This window comes from Dunckerocampus dactyliophorus, chromosome 19 (assembly GCF_027744805.1).
Source record: "Dunckerocampus dactyliophorus isolate RoL2022-P2 chromosome 19, RoL_Ddac_1.1, whole genome shotgun sequence".
In the NCBI taxonomy this organism is placed as follows: domain Eukaryota; kingdom Metazoa; phylum Chordata; class Actinopteri; order Syngnathiformes; family Syngnathidae; genus Dunckerocampus; species Dunckerocampus dactyliophorus.
The window spans coordinates 2,522,166-2,540,209 of NC_072837.1; the positions used below are offsets into that span (position 1 = coordinate 2,522,166).

Here is an 18,044-nt window from a genome sequence, read left to right on the forward strand (position 1 = left end):
CCATTACTTTTTTCCTCAGCGGCTGGAATGTTCACTTCCAGTCGGTTGATTGTGTTTATTTCACGATCTGCAGTAAATCCCCTCACCTTGTTTGTGTGTGTTCTCTTTTGGAGAAGCTGCTTGTAAAGAAAAGCATGTTTATTGTTGTGCTTTGGGAATATGAACGGGATAAACAGCTATGGGAAGGTTGTCCAAAAGGGTAAGCGGTGATTTTCCAGTTGCCTTCTCAGCAGGTAAGGAAAGAGACAGATGTCATGATCTTTGAAGCAGGAGGAGCATGGTGCAAATGACCTTCAAAAGCTTTCTGTCATGTCGGCCATTTTTGGTGCATACTGGTCAAACACACAAAAGTAGTTCCAAATTTCCTTGACCCAGAGACTTTCAGGTTCGGTCGTCCCGGGGTGGAGTGCTACTGCCAACATGAGAGCGGGGCGGCCGTCATCCAGTTACAGTTTCTCATCAACGAGGTAAGATGGTGCTTTTATTTCCAGCCCAGGCCAACTTCCTGTATTCACTGCCCTGCAAACATTTAAACGAAAAGCTAAGATGGATTAAATGTACAGCTGCTTGATGTTGGCTTCCTTGCCCATATCCGATATGCCGATATTGTCCTGCGCTTTATTAGCACTTTATTCCAGCACAGCACATCATCTGCATGCTGGGTGCATTTCGTGACACCAAAAAGTGCAATATGCAATGTAAGTTATAGAAAAAGCACCATGTTTATTTGACACATTTCTAAACCAAATAGTCAAGCTTGTGGAATGAGACTCCGCACCGCCAAATCTGAGGCCGGTTCTCAGTCGGAAAAGGGTGGATTGCTCCCTCCGGGTTGGGAATGAGGTCCTGCCCCAAGTGGAGGAGTTCAAGTATCTCCGCGTCTTGTTCACGAGTGAGGGAAGATTGGAGCGTGAGGTCAACAGGCGGATCAGCGCGGCGTCTGCAGTAATGCGGTCGCTGTACCAAACCGTCCTGGTGAAGAGAGATTTGAGCCGGAAGGCAAAGCTCTCAATTTACCGGTCGATCTACGTTCCCACCCTCCCCTATGGTCATGAGCTTTGGGTCGTGACCGAAAGAACGACATCGCGGATACAAGCGGCTGAAATGAGTTTCCTCCGTAGGGTGGCTGGACTCGGTCACCCGGGAGGGGCTCAGAGTAGCGCTGCTTCGAGAGGAGCCAGTTGAGGGCTCGGGGATCTAGTCTGGATGCCTCCCTTGGTGAGGTGTTCCGGGCTTGCCCAGCCGGGAGGAGGCCCCGGGGCAGACCGAGGACACGCTGGAGGGATTATTGTCTCACAGGGGCCTGGGAAAGCCTTGGTTTCCTCCTGATGGAACTGGAAGAGGTGGCTGGGGACCGGGAAGTCTGGACTTCCCTACTGAGACTGCTGCCCCCGTGACCCGGACCCGGATAAGCGGAAGGAGATGGATGGATGGATGGATGGATGGAAAATAGTCATAAAAAAAAATCATGATCAGTAGTCAACTAACATGACATGTTCTCCTACTATCAACAGGTACAACTGGTTAGTCTTAATAAATTCACTAATAACAATCAAATTAAGTCCTGCTGGCAATGACGTTGTCATGTTTGCAATCTTCTTCTTTGCTTCAGAAAGCCACTTTTTTAGGCCCAGCTGTCTGTATGACATAAAATCCTGCTGAAGTATTTTGCGTAAAAAAAAGAAAAGTAGTCCACCCTGCTGAGTGTCATTTAAAAGGACGTCGGGGAGCTGAATGATGAAACTTTCATCCCTGGTAATCGCATTTACTCCCTTAAAAATGTATTGGAAGTGGTAGCAAGGGTGTTTTTATGATGATCACATACTTTAGTACTGCAATCCTTCCCGCTTGCAGGCATCATCTTCTGACCAACCACAATCATTAACCTATTTTTCAAAAGTTTTAATTTGTATTTTAAAGGCCTGCATAGTTGTTTTTAGTAGTGAAGACTAGGGGTGCAATAGTACAGGTAACCCACGGTACGGTCCCTCCCCGGGTACTAGGCCTCTGCTTTCAGTTTTTTTTGCATGAAAACAATAACTTTTTCTCCCAAAATTCTCTCTTTATTATTTAATTATTATTATTATTATTATTATTATTATTAAATGCTCTTCATGTTATTATGAAATGTTTTTTCACACCTCATTAATATGTAGCAGAAAAATTGAAGGACGTGGTAGCCATTAAGTGTTGCATTATAGGTGACAAAGCAAATGAGTGTAATATCTAATAAGATATTTCATAAATAACATTTTTAGAATAAGCCGCGGGCCAACAAAGAACAAGCTGAGACCTGGAAGTGGCCCCTGGGCTGCACTTTGGACACCCTTGTTTTATCGTGTTCCTTATTAGGAGTTTGCAAGGAGTTCAAACATAGGTGCGCCACACCTCAACGTCCGGGCCAGGAGGCGGGGGGACTGGCGTACATCGTAGCTGAGGCGATTTGCCTGGTCTGAGTTGGCTCCCTGCATCGCCGGCAGAAACGGGCGGCGCTAGTTGTTGCCTATAGCTTCCGATACTTGGTCGTTTACACAACCCAACGTACCTGTACGCAAACCCGTGGTCCATACGGGTGGATTGTCCCATGCAGGGCGGACCTAACGGTCTAGTATGTTTTTGTGTACTGTTGCATCTCTAGTGTATACCCTCTCCTGTATGCTAATTAGGCTTGACAAAGACCTCTCAGTATGACCAAGTGCAGTGCTTGTGCATGTGACTGTCATTAGTGCTTTATTTCTTTTTTCACTGCACTTGTGTGTGTGTGTGTGTGTGTGTGTGTGTGTGTGTGTGTGTGTGTTTGACTGTGACTCAGCAGCCCAAACAAACCCTTCGGGAGATGGAAATGATTTTTCGTGCCTCCTACACACAGACAGTCTTATATTTGCAGTATATGTACTGAATATATACATACATCATGGCTAACGGGGAGAGTGCAAGCTGAATCACATGCAGACGTTCCAAGGAGCCCAAGTCTGACTCATGCACGCATGCATGCACAGTCCTGCAGACGTTTATGTTCTATATTTGCATGAAATAGCCATGTCTACCTTTGCATATTTGACAGGGAGCGCTTGTGAGCGCCCTGGCGGACGACACGGTCCACCTGTGGAACCTGAGGCAGAAGAGACCAGCCATCCTGCACTCGCTCAAGTTCAGCAGAGAGAGGTGAGACGTGATCAAAACATGCCATCTGCTCTTCCCTCCACGTTCTCTCTCTTTTTGCTAAAGCCCTCATTGACTGCAGCCCGCGCTCACAGTTTTAGAACTGTCACATTTCGCCGGCTGCCTATCTCAGCCGACTTTGGGCAAGAGGCGGGGTACACATACAGACAACCATTCACACTCACATTCATACCTATATATACCTATACCTACCAATTTGAGTACCCAGAGAAAACCCACGCACAGGGAGAACATGCGAACTCCACACTGAGATGCCGAAACGGAGATACTAACCCAGATCTTCTAGATCCTCCTGACTGTGTGGCGAACATGCTAACCACTAGGCCACTGTTTGCACACCCGTTTGTTCTTAAACCTGATTGGACGTTAATAGATGCAATTCAGTGCGCCAGATTTTGTGGGCCGTTTTGTTGTCTTGCTGGAAATCATACAACAATGGTCGCATTAGATGAATACCGTGAATGGGGACACATTTTACTCAGCACACTCACTGAAAAGCTAAAGATTTTCAAGTCATCCGATTCAAGTCCCGAGTCATTGATGTCCAAGTCGTGTAGCAAGTCTTTGATGAGATTGCCAAGTCAAGTTCAAAGTCATCAAAATTGGGACTTGAGTCCACACCCTGCAATCTCCAGTATACTAACGTCCCCCATTGGACCAATCATTGGACTCCTGCTTGTACCTGTCTAGGGACAAAAGGTGCAACAAACTATAAAAGTGTCAAGGGTCAAATGTTTTGAGGGTAACACCCCAGAGACAAACCTTCGTCGGCCTAAAGGGACCAGTAGCCTGAGACATATTGAACAAGTTCACATATACCTGTAGTGTTTGTAAAACCACAAATATTTGTTGTCATTGAGAACCATTCTATCATGTTGGACAGTGCAGCCCTCAAGAAAGTCGACAATCTGTCTCCTTCAATCGCTGACGCCGCGGTCGCTCATCAGAACTAATCTAATCATCCGTTATCATCTGATCCTGTTGGAAAAAAAGTATTGCATGGGTGAAATGTCAGAAGCAGTGATTTGACACAGCGTTGATATGACAGACAGGTGGCCGCCAGCGACTACGGGCGGCTTGTGTTCTTACCGAGGCGCTTGACTGCCTCTGACATTTAGTAAGCGCCTCTGCCGCCGCCGCTCTGCGCCACCACCCCGAGACACGGTTGCGTTGCTGCCTCACAAGAGATGTCATGCTTGGAGGGAAGCTGCAAAGTCACTCGAGACGTTGGGAAGTTGTTGGGCGGAACAAAGAACAAGTCAAAGCGAAAGTTGGTCGTGTCGAAGAACGGATGCAGCAATTGACTCAGCCGTAGACGCCAACAACAAACCAACCAGGATACAAGTGTACCGTGCTTCCAAAGTGTATTCCAAAGTGTTTGCTCTGGAATACTCCATGTTCCGTGCAGCAGCTCTTCCTGTTTCAACTCCACTCTAAACATCAGCTTTACAGATGCCTTCACCTGGGGCAGGACTTTACTTCCAACCTGGAGGGTGCAATCCACCCTTTTCTGACGCGGAACCATGGCCTCAATTTTTTGAACTATGTCATGGTTTTAGCTGTTTTATACTTTTCAGGGCTGAAACCTTGACGTAAGGGATGGCTAACAGGAAGCAGTGTTAGTCCCGCGACCACGTGTGACTATTCTGTGACATTACACATTCGTACTCCGTCCGCCGCAGACAGAAGGTTCCTTCCGTCCAGCTAGTGATCCGAATTTGAGTGGATGGGCGAAGGCAGTGTTGCAGAAAGCCCTCTGGCGTTGGCATCCATTCATATGAGATCACAGAGATGGGAGGAGGAGGAGGAGGAGCTAGGACAGACTGCGCCGCAGCCACAGAGCGGTGAGTCAGTCTGTGGGTTTGCACTGCTGATCCATGGAAGGAGGCAGCAGGAAGAAATCCTGCCGAGTCACTCTGGGATAGGATCCTCCAGTCGCCCCGTGGCCTCGCAGGAAGCCCCTGCAGATGTTGACACTTGTTGGCAACAGTGGATGATATGATGGAGATAATAAGAGAGGGACGTTAGGGTCAGTGCTCAGACAGTTTATCATTTCTAGCAAAATTCTGCATATCACAAAAGTCTTGTTGTTAGCGCTTGGAGCTCACAGCAGCAAAGTTCTCCCAGTGCTGGCTTTGGTTTTATCTGGGTATTCCAGCTTCCACCCACCTGTAGTACAAAAACCTTAAAACGTGCCACAAATACCCTCTCTCGACCAGCGTGTTTTGTTTTGTTTTTTTCAAGGGAGAGGCAGAAAAATACGAATCTAACTTAATTCATGCAAGTGTAATTTAGTTACAGGAGGCCCAGTGGCTTTTGAAAAATGAAAATGAGGCTGACGGAGGGCTTCAGGGGGGGCGCAGCAGGAAGGGGGAAAAAAAAGCCCAAGATAATGTTTAATAAAAGACAAAATGGATCATTTTTTTGAATGAAAAGCAAACTGCCAGAGGGCTAAGGGGACGTGCAGCAGCTTGAAAAAAACCTAAGCAAACTTTAGTCACATACGTGCTTGTATGTTTGACCTAAACTAACATAACTTCAGAGTCTAAGAAAAGCACAATGAACTTCAGCTACACGATGCTAAAAAAAAAAAAAAAAAAAAAAGCTTGAGAGAAGTAAAGAAAAAGTAATCTAACTGTAAAGGCAAAATAAAGCATTTTTTCTGCAAGTGTAATCTGCTGCATGGAGCTTTTGAAAAATTAAGTCAAACATTTGGCAAAATTCAGCTATGCTAGTAACCAAACTGCCGGAGGGGTTCAGGGGAGGCGCAGCAGCTTGGAAAAAAACAACAAACATAGCTAACTTAACACATGAATGCATGGACAAATATGTATTACCAAAAGCAACACATGACTTCAAGGTCGGCGCAGCAGCTTGAGAAAAACAAAGAAAAACTTCACCTACACTATGCTAAACACGACATAAGCTGCCAGAGATGCAGCAGGTGGAGAAATGAAAAAAAAACAACTTAACTTTAGCTGCCTTAAAAAAAAAAAGCCAGAATTAAGGCGGAGGGGAAGCTTGAAGAAACCAACTTTAGCTACAATACAATTAATCGTTCTGAAAATGTATGGCCACAAAGGGCCATACAAAGCGCACATTTTTGTCTAGAATGCGTTGACGCCACGACTATCCTGCTCACAGCCACTAGGGGGTGTACTGTGTGTTTTCTAGGGGTTGCTCTGATCTGCTGTGATGATGACTGCAATTCCTAATTACAAAACGTGAGTGTCTCGTTGGTCCTTCGCAAGGTTAGTTTTGACTCATGCCCGTTAAGGGTCAAACTTTCCAAACTGCTGACTAACTCAATAACCAACCTCGTCACCCGCTGCGTTGCGGTGCTCCTCGGAGGACCATCAATCAAACAAAGCTGTGCGTTTAGAAATGATGACTTCTCAAAGAGCTCTCTCCGCAATTAACGCCCAATGAGCCGTACTCTCTGTGGTGTGCTGCTCACTCGTATACTCTACTTGTGTGTGGCAGGCATCTGTCATCTCCCAGCGTTTGGCCCTCAGCCGGCACGCTGCCAACTGCCCGAGTGTGTGTGTGTGTGTGTGTCAATCGTGACCACTGCGAGTTAGAGTTCACGGCAAGTGTGAACTCACTGACACACAACAATCGGAGGCAATGACGCAAACAGCCAGAAAATGACACACAAGCTTTCCAACAGCAAAATGTCTGTCATTATCTTCCTTCCGCTTCCTCGTCTTCACTCCACGCGTCTCGCCAGTTAGCATGTGTGCCCAACTTTCATCCACGACACGCATTGACTTTTGATTTTTTTTGTCTTCGTCTCCTTTTTTTAAATCAGATACATCCTATTTAGGCCTGTCACGATAACAATAATTATCGTTGATAATCGATATTGTCAACAACATTTTTGAGACAATGTTTTTCATTAATTATTGTCAGGAGAGGGGTAATTCACATTTGAACCACTAGATGGTACTCAAGTACAGTGTACCTGGATGAGCCACATTAGCTTGCCACAGAAGTTGCCTGTATCATAAAGCCAACCTCTGAGCCCATTTTTTTCATTAATTATATGGCATTCCCGTAATATTAGAACTTTTCCCCAACCACATTTTCTAAAAAATTACATTATTTTGTTTTGTTTGTTTGAAATTAGAAACATTTTCTCATTATATTACAACTTTTTTGTCTTTTTTATCTTAATATTTAGACTTTATTCTTGTAAAATTTCTGATGATTTTTCAATTTTTCCAAATTATTTTTTCATTTTCTTGTTAAATTATATTTTTAGACTCTGCCGCCGACCAATATAAAAACAGCCACGGGCGGCAAATGGCCTCCGAGCCGCACTCTGGCCACCCCTGCATTACATAATAATTTATCAACAAAATAATTACAAAATAGTTTTACGCCATGACGTGTTAGCGTGAATGTCAACATGCTAGCATCCAGCTTCCTGTTAGCATTGTTCGACCTGAAGAGATCCCGGGGACATTTTGTACCATTCAGATTTAGATTCTCAAGCTATTTTGGTTTTGTTGAATGAATATAGGTGAACTTTGCCAGAGATTATAATTTTTTGGAGAATTTGCCTAAAATGCTAGGTTATTCTATTGAAAGCCATTGAATAGGCTTGCACAACCCTGTGTAATTGTTTTTTCATGTGTTTGTGTAAGTTAACTGTTGCATCGCTGTGGCGCTGTCATTAAACCCCATACGTCAGATTGACTTGAAATTTCTCGTACAGCTCAATGCACTGCACAAAACACCTGCTGTAACTTTAGGGTGTTTTGTCGAATCGCCAGTAAATTTGGTTTAGGGGACTGAGCGCAAGATTGGATGAAACGTCTTTGCAGGGGCAACACTTAGCAAGAAATTGTGATTGAGTGACTGTAAAACTTTGAGGATGTTGCTAGCACAACCCACAGGGGGCGGCGTAAGGCCGTATGTTTGGCTCCAGATACAAAGGGATAACCGCAGGGGCAGGATAACCTTGAAATATTAAGCTTGCCAGATGACCATGGTGCTGCATTATTATTCCAGTGACGGTCCGCAGGTTGAACGGGGGGGGATGAAAGAGCAAACTGATGAAAAAGGGCTGAGAAGATGAATGCTTTATAAGCTCTCATTAGACTTTGAAAAGTCTAGGAACCGGAGGTCGGCACACCTCTTATTTCTAGCCTCATTTGTTGTCCTAAATCCGTTCTCGTGTGTTTTTGTTTTGCTTGGCAGGATAACCTTCTGCCACCTACCCTTCCAGAGTAAATGGCTGTACATCGGCACGGAACGGGGCAACATCCACATCGTCAACGTGGAGTCCTTCATGCTCTCAGGCTACGTCATCATGTGGAACAAAGCCATTGAACTGTGAGTGTCTTTTCTTCAAATACTGCACGATTTAGCGCCGCAACGCAGCGGCAAAGGGCAGTGAGCGTGGATCAATGCTTTGAAGTGTGCGGGAATCAAGCTCATTGCAACATACAAGCCTATTGACTGGCCTAAGTGCTGCAAGGGATGCTGCGTCATCACTATTTTACTTTTTCTAAAGGTTGTTATTGTTTCAGTGCACAAATGTGGCTGTATCATTGCCAGCTGCAGTATCAGACTCTCCAGCCTCAATGGATCTGTCAGCTTGACAGCCTCCATTTTATTTCCCTGCTGTAGAGACTTAAATTATTCACCGGAGCGTTTTGCTTCACACGTTTCCCCCCTCCCCGCCCCTCCTGTGCATGAGTGTGTGCACCAGGAGGGAATAGCAGAGGAGGGTTGGAACAGGTGTCCGCCAAGATCAGTGGACGGGACACGCAGCCGTCGCCTAGACTGAGCTGCGGGGGAGAGGAGCAGAGAGTGAGCGGGGGGGGGAAGTGCATCAGCGTGTGGTGGTGATGGAGAAGCTCTGCCATCGTTGCAAGAGGAAGGCGTCGTGGGGAAGACAGATGGAGGAGAGATAAGACATAGAAGGAGTTTTAAGGACACGAGATGACCTTTCCTTGTCTTTGGAGAAAACGTGGAAGTTTATTGGCTTCAAGGACAACATTTTTAATATTCTTTAAGTAGATGTTGAATTGCAAATCTACATTCTACTCAAATTCCATGTGTTTTTATACACATAAACATAAACACCATTTGTGTACACACATCATGGAAAAATCTGTCCATCCATTCACATATTCACCTTATGGATGCACATATACACATGTCATGTCTGTCCATTCACATATTCACCTTATGTATGCACATATACACATGTCATGTCTGTCCATTCACATATTCACCTTATGGATGCACATATGCACATGTCATGTCTGTCCATTCACATATTCACCTTATGTATGCACATATACACATGTCATGTCTGTCCATTCACATACTCACCTTATGTATGCACATATACACATGTCGTGTCTGTCCATTCACATACTCACCTTATGTATGCACATATACACATGTCGTGTCTGTCCATTCACATACTCACCTTATGTATGCACATATACACATGTCATGTCTGTCCATTCACATATTCACCTTATGTATGCACATATACACATGTCATGTCTGTCCATTCACATATTCACGTAAGGTATGCACATATACACATGTCGTGTCTGTCCATTCACATATTCACCTTATGTATGCACATAAACATGTGCATCTCTTGTCTGTGCATTCACATACACCCTTAACGTGATCGGTCGGACCATTCATGCTGTACAGTGACAAATTCTGTTTGTCCATTCACACAAACAAATAATGTCAACATCTGTCCGTCCATTCATATATGCATGTAACATTTAGATGCTTCAAATACACAGTGCATTCACATTCAGATACCATTCAAACATCTGTTTGTCCATTCACACATACAGTACACACAGTGTACAAATATCAGTTCATTCACGTGCGCACGTAATGTGCACTGTGACCAATGTGACCAAGAAGACAGGTCCTAGTGAGTTTGAAGACTTGCAGCAAGTCAGAGGACGCATTAGGAAAGAGCTTTCATGTTCTGCCAAGCCTGTCTGGAGGATCCAGCGACACCTGGTATTGCTGTGACACCTCAGCGGCACCAACAGAGATGATGCCGCGTGGCTTGAAGTGCTCTTGAAGCTAGACCTTATCGGACTATGAATGTGTGTTGCATTGTGATGGGTGCTTCTTCCTCTCTTTCTGCATGTGTGCCAGCAGCGACATCGACATCCCTCTCCTTTTGCTGTCTTTGAATGATATCATCACATGATGGTCACACTTGTTCTACATTACCCATGAAAAAGATGCAATGAGACTCTTGACTCGGTGTGTGTGTGCGTGTGCGTGTGCGTGTGCGTGCGTGTGCGTGTGTGCGCGTGTGTGTGCGTGTGTGTGTGTGCTCACACTAAAGTGTTTCTATTTGTGTTGACTTGATTCACACTGATGGTCAGTGGGCACACAGAGCCGCGCGGAAGTGGCAAAAATGTTAAGAGCGTACCATGACACATATTTCACATGAACGTGTTGGCTTTAGGCCTCTGCTCTTCTGTCCCCTTTCATTTGCTGCTGCTCTCCCACTCACGACCCTGAAGCTAATGCCAATGAATTTTTCATGCTTTGACGTTTCTTGCTGCATGCTGTGCAGGGGCGAGGCAACAGGCGCTAGCCGAGACATGTTTTGTTGCTAGAATGTAAAATCCACAGCAGGGTGTCCGAACTTTTTCTTTCACCTCGCATTTGGTCCCAAATGTTGATACGATGGGGGAATGTAGAAAGGTAAGATTTGATGAGTGGAGTGCTAATGTGCATATTTGTTAGGTGTTTTAGGATGGTGGGTCTGTGTTCAGGAAGTGCTTTTCATTAGATTTTGTTCCCATCATAGTTCTACACAACACATAATGAATGAGATGAATTAGGTGGATGTAACGTACGCATGTTTTGCTGATGTGTTGAAAATCTTTCCCGGTGACTAGCTAGCGCGCTGCTAATGCTAGCGCAGTTATTGCTATTTAGATCCATTCTCGTCTTCAGTCGTGGTCACATTGGCACAGGCCCCCAAATAGCTGTCCTCGGCTATGCCTGTTGGTAACTAGTACTGGTACGGGGCCGCGTCCCGGGGGTTGGGGACCACTGACATAGACGATGTACTGTCTGTCCAGTTAATGCAGAGCTGCGTACTGGAGCACATGCAGTCCATTTTTGTGATGGAACTACCACATAACAGTTCCGCATTGAGGAGACGTGAGGCCACATGTCGCACGTGTGACGACCATGCGGCAAACAAGCTGTTAAAGCCACGTTGCCACGGTGACGCTGTCATGGTGACTTTTGGTGTCATTCCCCCCTCCCCCGGTGACACCAGATGTTCACGACGTCAGCGCGTGCATGTTGGTGAATGCTTGAAGCACCCGACTGATATTTTTGCATATCTGGAGTTTAATTGTGTTTACTTGTGTAAATGTACTTGCACCAAAGAACTGTTTTCATATTCAATGGAGTGTGACTCTTCCTATTGGTTAACCACCTCACCCTGCGACGGCTGCACACCGCCACGCGGTTGCTTTATGGCGCATTGAGGCTTTTTCTGTGCTCGGATGCACACACAATTCCTCACTAATTTTATTAACAACACATCGCTGGCTGTGAGGAACTCATGACACAGACGAGGGATTCCGGGCAGTAAATATTTATAACAGGTCGGGTCCTATTTATAGGATCAATAAGGCAAGACACAAGTGCATTTGAGCCGTGTCCAAGCCATTTAAAGTAGATAAACCAGATAATACACCTTTGGAATTGCATGTGGAAGCAACACAACAAAACACCAAATACATATGAATCCTTTTTTCTGTTTGCTACCACCAGTCATCAGTCATGGCGGTAGAAACTAAAAAGCAGATAAAACAGGGGTGTCCTAAGTGTGGCCATTTGTGTCCGCAGCCGTTTTTTTTTATTGGCCGGTGCAACATTCTAAATAATATTATTTCATAAGAAAGTTTTAAAAAAAAACAACAGCAGCAGCAAAAAATTGAGAAATCAGCAAGAATAAAGTCAAAATATTAAAAGTATAAAGTTGTAATATAAAGAGAAGAAGACATAATTTTACAATAATAATGTTATGTTATAATTATGAGGAAAAATAACGCCATTTTTAGCAACATAAAGTTGAAATATGAAAGAGAAAAGTTTGTTTTTTTTAAGTTAGAAAATTATGAGAAACAAACAAAACAACCAACAGTTGTAATTTTTGGAAAAAGTTAAGTTATACTACAAGAATAAAGTCAAAATATTATGGGAATAATTACAAGAAGAACATTTACAGGAAGAAAGTTGAAATAGTTAGAAAATAAAAACAAATACACGGTGGCGGTAACCTACATGGAATAATAATATGGGTTTTCGTGACAAATTGCTTGCTGCCTGTGGTCTTCAGCTGTGTGCAGTGCTCAAGGGGCAAGCTGCTAGCTGTCAGTGGCTATCACTGCCAGTAAAACACATCATACGCCTCACAGTACCGTAAGTGTTCTAGACCTGAATTGTTAGCAAAACATGGTCTTTCTTGCCCATCTTGCCTTCAGTCTGTCAGTTTCAGTAATTAAATGCATATTTTTGAGTAGATCTATTCTAGGAATCTTAGAATAATAGTATGGAGTTTCATTCCAGGGCTAAATAAGCAGCGATTGCTGGTTTTGTTGTGTGCATAGATCCTTTCAGTGCCACCCGCCGGCTGTCAAAAAAACATACTTGTGGCCATATTTTTGCATATGTTATATCATAGTTACCACAACACAATATCAGTGAATGTTGTTATGGTGTTATTTTTGTGAATATGTCACTTGATGGCTTTGCTGTGAGTTCATGGCTGATGTGTTTGAATCTGGTTCCTGGAACGTGTTCTGCTCGTGCCGTCACAGCCAAGATGGTGTCGGTTCAAAAAACTTGCTGAAATTTCATTTCACTCCTATTTCATGGTTGTTTGTTTATCTACGACAGCAGTATGACAAATGTTTTATTCAGTGGGTACTTTCATTTTCTTATTGTTTTTTTTCAAACTTCTTTTGGTGTCAGCAGCGCTTTAAAAGCTGCAGTACTTTGAGAAACAAAGAACAAAATAAAGTTGTACATTTTGGAGAATAAGGTTGGGGAACAAGTTATATTATGGGTGGAAATGAAAAATATTATGGAAATAATTTCCTAATATTACAAGAAGAAAATTTCTGATGTTTATTTAAAAGGAATGTTGAAATATTTGGGCGAAACAAAGATGCAAGTTGATACTAATAATGGGCGTTTTCACCTATCACAGAGCTGAGATGCGTTTTTTTCTTGAAGTATACATAACTTCTTAGCATAGCTACAGTACATGAGTTGCTTTGGCGGCCTGACACCCCTGAACTTAATGAACCAAACCATTAGAAACGCCTCTCATTATGACGCACTGCAGTTTGATACTACTTTTGCTACAACAAATATCTGGTTTTACTCATAAACCCTTGTGGTAGTTGCCATACTTTAACTTGGTATCAGTGAACACAGGCATCATCCAGTAGTGATATTTCCAACAATAAGTTGCACGGGTCACACAGCATGTGTATAACAAGCGCAGAAGCGCATCGCACATGCGACATGCAATCATTCATTTATATGGACTTCAGACGCTAACCCTGAGGGCCCATGTGCACAAACAGCATTCACGTCTGCTTAATTTACTGTACAACAAGGCCGAGCCTCGCAGGCGAAAAACAGGGAGCGTTTGTGTGGAAAGCCTTCAAAACAAGGGGAAATAAACCATATGGCACAGGCGGACGAGAGCATTTGTAATTCAGCGAGAGGGTAATTGATTGTTATGGGTGTATGTTTCACAAAGTGGGTGTTAAGATGCGCCTTAATTGCCGTGCCGCGTGTGTGTGTGTGTGTGTGTGTGTGTGTGTGTATGTTGCGCATGTGTGAAGGCGGCGGAGTGAGATCAGATAAAGAAGAAAAAAAAAAAAAAAGAAGCTTCCAGCTGCAGCAGCAATAAGGCTCCAGCACCATCAGGCTAAATATAGACGTAACTAACGGAGTGTTAGCTGCCAGTACGCATCCTTTTCACTCTTATTCAAAATGTTGCTGCCATTCAAAAGTACCGGAAATGTTTTTAAAAAGCTCCAGAGTAAAGTTGTGACTCGTGACGCTCGCTATTGTCCAGCACTTCCCATATCAGCAAGATAGGCAGCAGCTCTTCCATCACTAATGTTGTGTCATGAACACATTCTGCTTCTGCTGCATGCTTTTCACAAAGAAACTGTTTCGGCAAAATAAGACAACAAATACTGCAGTGCTAAAACACAGCAGGTGACTCTCCGAGGTGTGATATTAGATTAAAAGTACTGTGGGAAGGCGCCTTACTCCACCCTCATGACAGGTTGCACTTTTGTTTGGCTTTTCCTTCATTTTCACTCATTTCCTGTGCTGTGCTCTTGTTTTGGCTTTCTTTTTCCTGTTTGGCGCCATGTGCAGCTAATTTACGGTGGCCGGAAAGCGCGTGCAGCCGTACCTGTTTCTCATTAGTGGTTGGCGTTACTATTTAGGTGAGATCTCACATGTGCACCAATACAGAAAAAACGATACCGATATGATCCGATATCTCATTTTTATGCTGATAATATTTGTCAGCCAATGTCTTCTGGTTTTTCCCTCCTGAATTCAGTGAGGTACAGTAGGGAGCAGTATATCATGCACTATCTTGAATAGTTAAGCGTGATTTCATAGGGCTTCTATTAGTTTGCATACGTATGAAAACTTTGGGCCCCATGTCTTCTGTTTTCTTCCTCTTAAGTTCAGTGAGGTGTAGTCTATCATGCACTATCATTGGATAGCTTAGCAGTTTGTGATAGGGCCTCAATGTGTGAAATTTTGAGCCCAATGTCATCTGTTTTCTTCCTCCTGAGCAGTGTAGCGAACAGCATATCATGCGTCTTCTTAAATAGCTTAGCATGATGTACAGTAATGGTGTCTGTTTGATTTGCAGAAGTCTTTGGAACAATGGCTTCTGTTTTCTTCCTCTTGAGTTCAGCGAGGTATGGTAGAGAGCAGCATATTGTTCACTTAAAGCATCGCAGTGACACCCGAGTATGCCTGAATGTTGGGAAGTCCTGCTTTAGATGAAGCGAGCTATAATTGAGAACAGCCTATCATGCACTATCATTGGATAACTGAGCGGTGTGTGATAGCGTCTCAACTCGTATGTATATTTTTGAAAATTTTGGGCCCTTTGTCTTCTGTTTTCTTCCTCCCGAGGAATGTAGCAAGCAGCATATGATGCACCATCTTAAATAGTTTAGCATTCTGTGATGGCTGTGATGATATTAGTTCACAAGTTTGTGAAACTTTTGGGCCCAATGTCTTCTGTTTTCCTCCTTTTGAGTTCAGTGAGGTATGGTAGCAAACAGCATATCATGCCCTATCATCGGCTTGCTTAGCGGCATGTGACAGCATCTCAATTCCCGTGCAAATTTGTGAATATTTGAGATTTTCTTCCTTCTGAATTCAGCAAGGTACAGTCAAGAGCAGTATATCATGCACTATCTCAAATAGTTAAGTGTTATTACATAAGGTGTCTATTAGTTTGCAGATTTGTGAAAAACACTTGTGCACCAATATCATTAGCGGCGGAAGAACAGACAGCGATATGATCCAAAAATGCATTTTTATGCATCTCCAGTTGTGACTAATGCGTGGTAGGAAATTACACCAAAAAATAATATGCACACTCCACAAACAAAAATAAACCTCAATTTTATAGCAATTGTTTGAAGTTTTTCATCATTTCAAATTGGGGTGTATTATTTTCACAACATTCGTAGGAAAAAATAAAACAAAATGTCACTTTTGACTAATTATAATGAATTATTTTATGTACAACAGCCGACAAAGTTCATGTAAGAGCTGGCTTTAAGGGGTGAGGCCAAAATCACCAAAAGTCCGTGATGTCCGCAAAGATATTTCTTTTGTACACAGAGCACAGGTCAGAGTTTTATTTGTATCACATTCGAACTTTTTATGTTTGTAACAGGCCTTGAGATGCCAACATGTGCCAAAAATGGTATTTCCGTGTCTGACATTTTCAGTTTAGTGGTGCATACTGCATAGACATCCAGAATCATGGACATCTGTTGTCTACGCTTGCAGAAGGGCAATGAGTGTCCTCAGAAAAACAACACAACACCAGGGTGCTTCCACTTATAAAAACATTGTTTATCAGCTTGGACCTTTTGTACAAAACATGCAGCCCCCTTCCTTGTTGTTTTGTCTTCAAGGGTGTTCTTTCCCTCGCTCACTGGAATGAGGGCGATGTGTCAGCCTCAGTGACCTTGCCGAGTGCCCCTCATCCTTCATTGTGTCTTCCAACGGGGAGGTGGTGTGGTCGAATTGAGGATAAGGCTGAACAAAAGACACGTTTCTTATATTTATGCTGATATTCAAATCCTATCAGCAGCATGCATTTGTAGCCACTAGGGACGACGGAGCTTCAGAGCCGTCCGTCACAAACTTCAGTGAGCTCGCGTCTTTCAGCAGTCATGCCGGTGATTGACAGCTCTGTCCTCACCAGCGCATTTCCTCCACAGGTTCAGAGACACTTGCTCTCGCCTCCCTTTAACCCTTTGCAGCATTATGAGATGTGAGTCAATTATACCCGATGGGGAAACATCTCTCAGTGTCTTGTTGTCTCCCTTTGTGTCTCCTGAAGGTCCTCCAAGGCTCACCCTGGACCAGTCGTCCACATCAGTGACAACCCCATGGATGAGGGGAAGGTAAAGGACAATATTACATCACTTCATCACACCAGGAAGCAACATACAGTAGAGATTGAAATGATGGTAATTAGTCAGTCAGTACAGTGGAACCTCGGAAGTCCGATGCAATTCTTTTGCATGTTTTTCAAGCAATCTTGCTCATATTTTACACACATGTGCTTGTCAGTCCCCTAAAGGTGTGTACCAAATTTTGTGGTGATTGAGCTAAACACCTGCACACCTGCAAAACAGCCACTGTAACGTCACAGCGGCATCCAAGTATGCCTGAAGGTCGGAAGCCCAGGTTTGGATGAACTGGGAACAGCCTATCAGGCCCAGTGTCTTGTGTTTTCTCTGCTCTTGAGTTCAGCACGGTGTGGTAGCGAGCAGCATATCATGCATCTTCAATAACTTAGCGTGATGTGACGGCGCTGCCATTCGTCTGCACATCTGTGAAGATTTGGGCTCAATGTCTTGAGTTTTCTCCCACCTGAGTTCAGTTTTTGTGGCCAAATTCCAAAGCGTTTGACTTTTAAGGTTCCACTGTGTTACTGTTTGTGCCAGCTTTTATCTCTTTGTTCGCGTTGAAAAAAAAGTTCTGAATGGATTTGGGTGACATTTTCAGGAATTGTCGGAAGTAGTTAGTAGTTAATCCATGTGAATGGAATCGGTATTGGCCGATTTCACTCATGGATGATCGGTATCGGAATCGGCAGCATCACTACTTTAAACGTTTAATCCCAGAAAGACTTGCTTAAGAGCCACGGGACGATGATCAGACATTGCATCAGCGGCGCTTTAATGTGGCGTCAGTGAAATAAAACCCTGCTGATTATTCCTGCAAGTCTGCAAGCACTGATGAGGACTGACTCAGGCGAGACTGCAGCTCAACTGCTCCATTAATGACTGATTATGCTTTAAAGTGGTGTGTTTATCAGCATCACTCGGCTTGACTCAGCTCTTTATCAGTGCGGCCACACATTTTTCTATGACCCGGACATGCTTTTGATGGAAAAGATGTTTTGTCATCGCCCGTGTCCCAAAGTCCCGGCTCCAGCTGGATATTATGCGTCGCATGAATGTCACATGTATCAGCTATTTTTCCTCTCCTCACGGGGTCTTATAATATCTTCTTTCCATCATCTC

At 43.8% G+C, this 18,044-nt stretch overlaps 1 protein-coding gene across 8 annotated transcripts in view; it reads left to right on the forward strand.

Moving 5' to 3' along the window:
* The window catches only part of stxbp5a (syntaxin binding protein 5a (tomosyn)), a 78,876-nt gene that overhangs the window by 35,363 nt on the left and 25,469 nt on the right, over positions 1-18,044 (forward strand). For 6 of the 8 annotated variants that reach the window (XM_054762353.1, XM_054762356.1, XM_054762354.1 and 3 more), the window contains exons 4-7: positions 386-467; positions 3,065-3,165; positions 8,389-8,523; positions 16,853-16,916. In XM_054762353.1, the coding sequence (XP_054618328.1) occupies positions 386-467; positions 3,065-3,165; positions 8,389-8,523; positions 16,853-16,916 (382 nt within the window). Of the gene's footprint in view, positions 1-385; positions 468-507; positions 1,756-3,064; positions 3,166-8,388; positions 8,524-16,852; positions 16,917-18,044 lie in introns of those variants that run through there. The other 2 variants (XM_054762361.1, XM_054762359.1) reach the window with 2 other exon arrangements.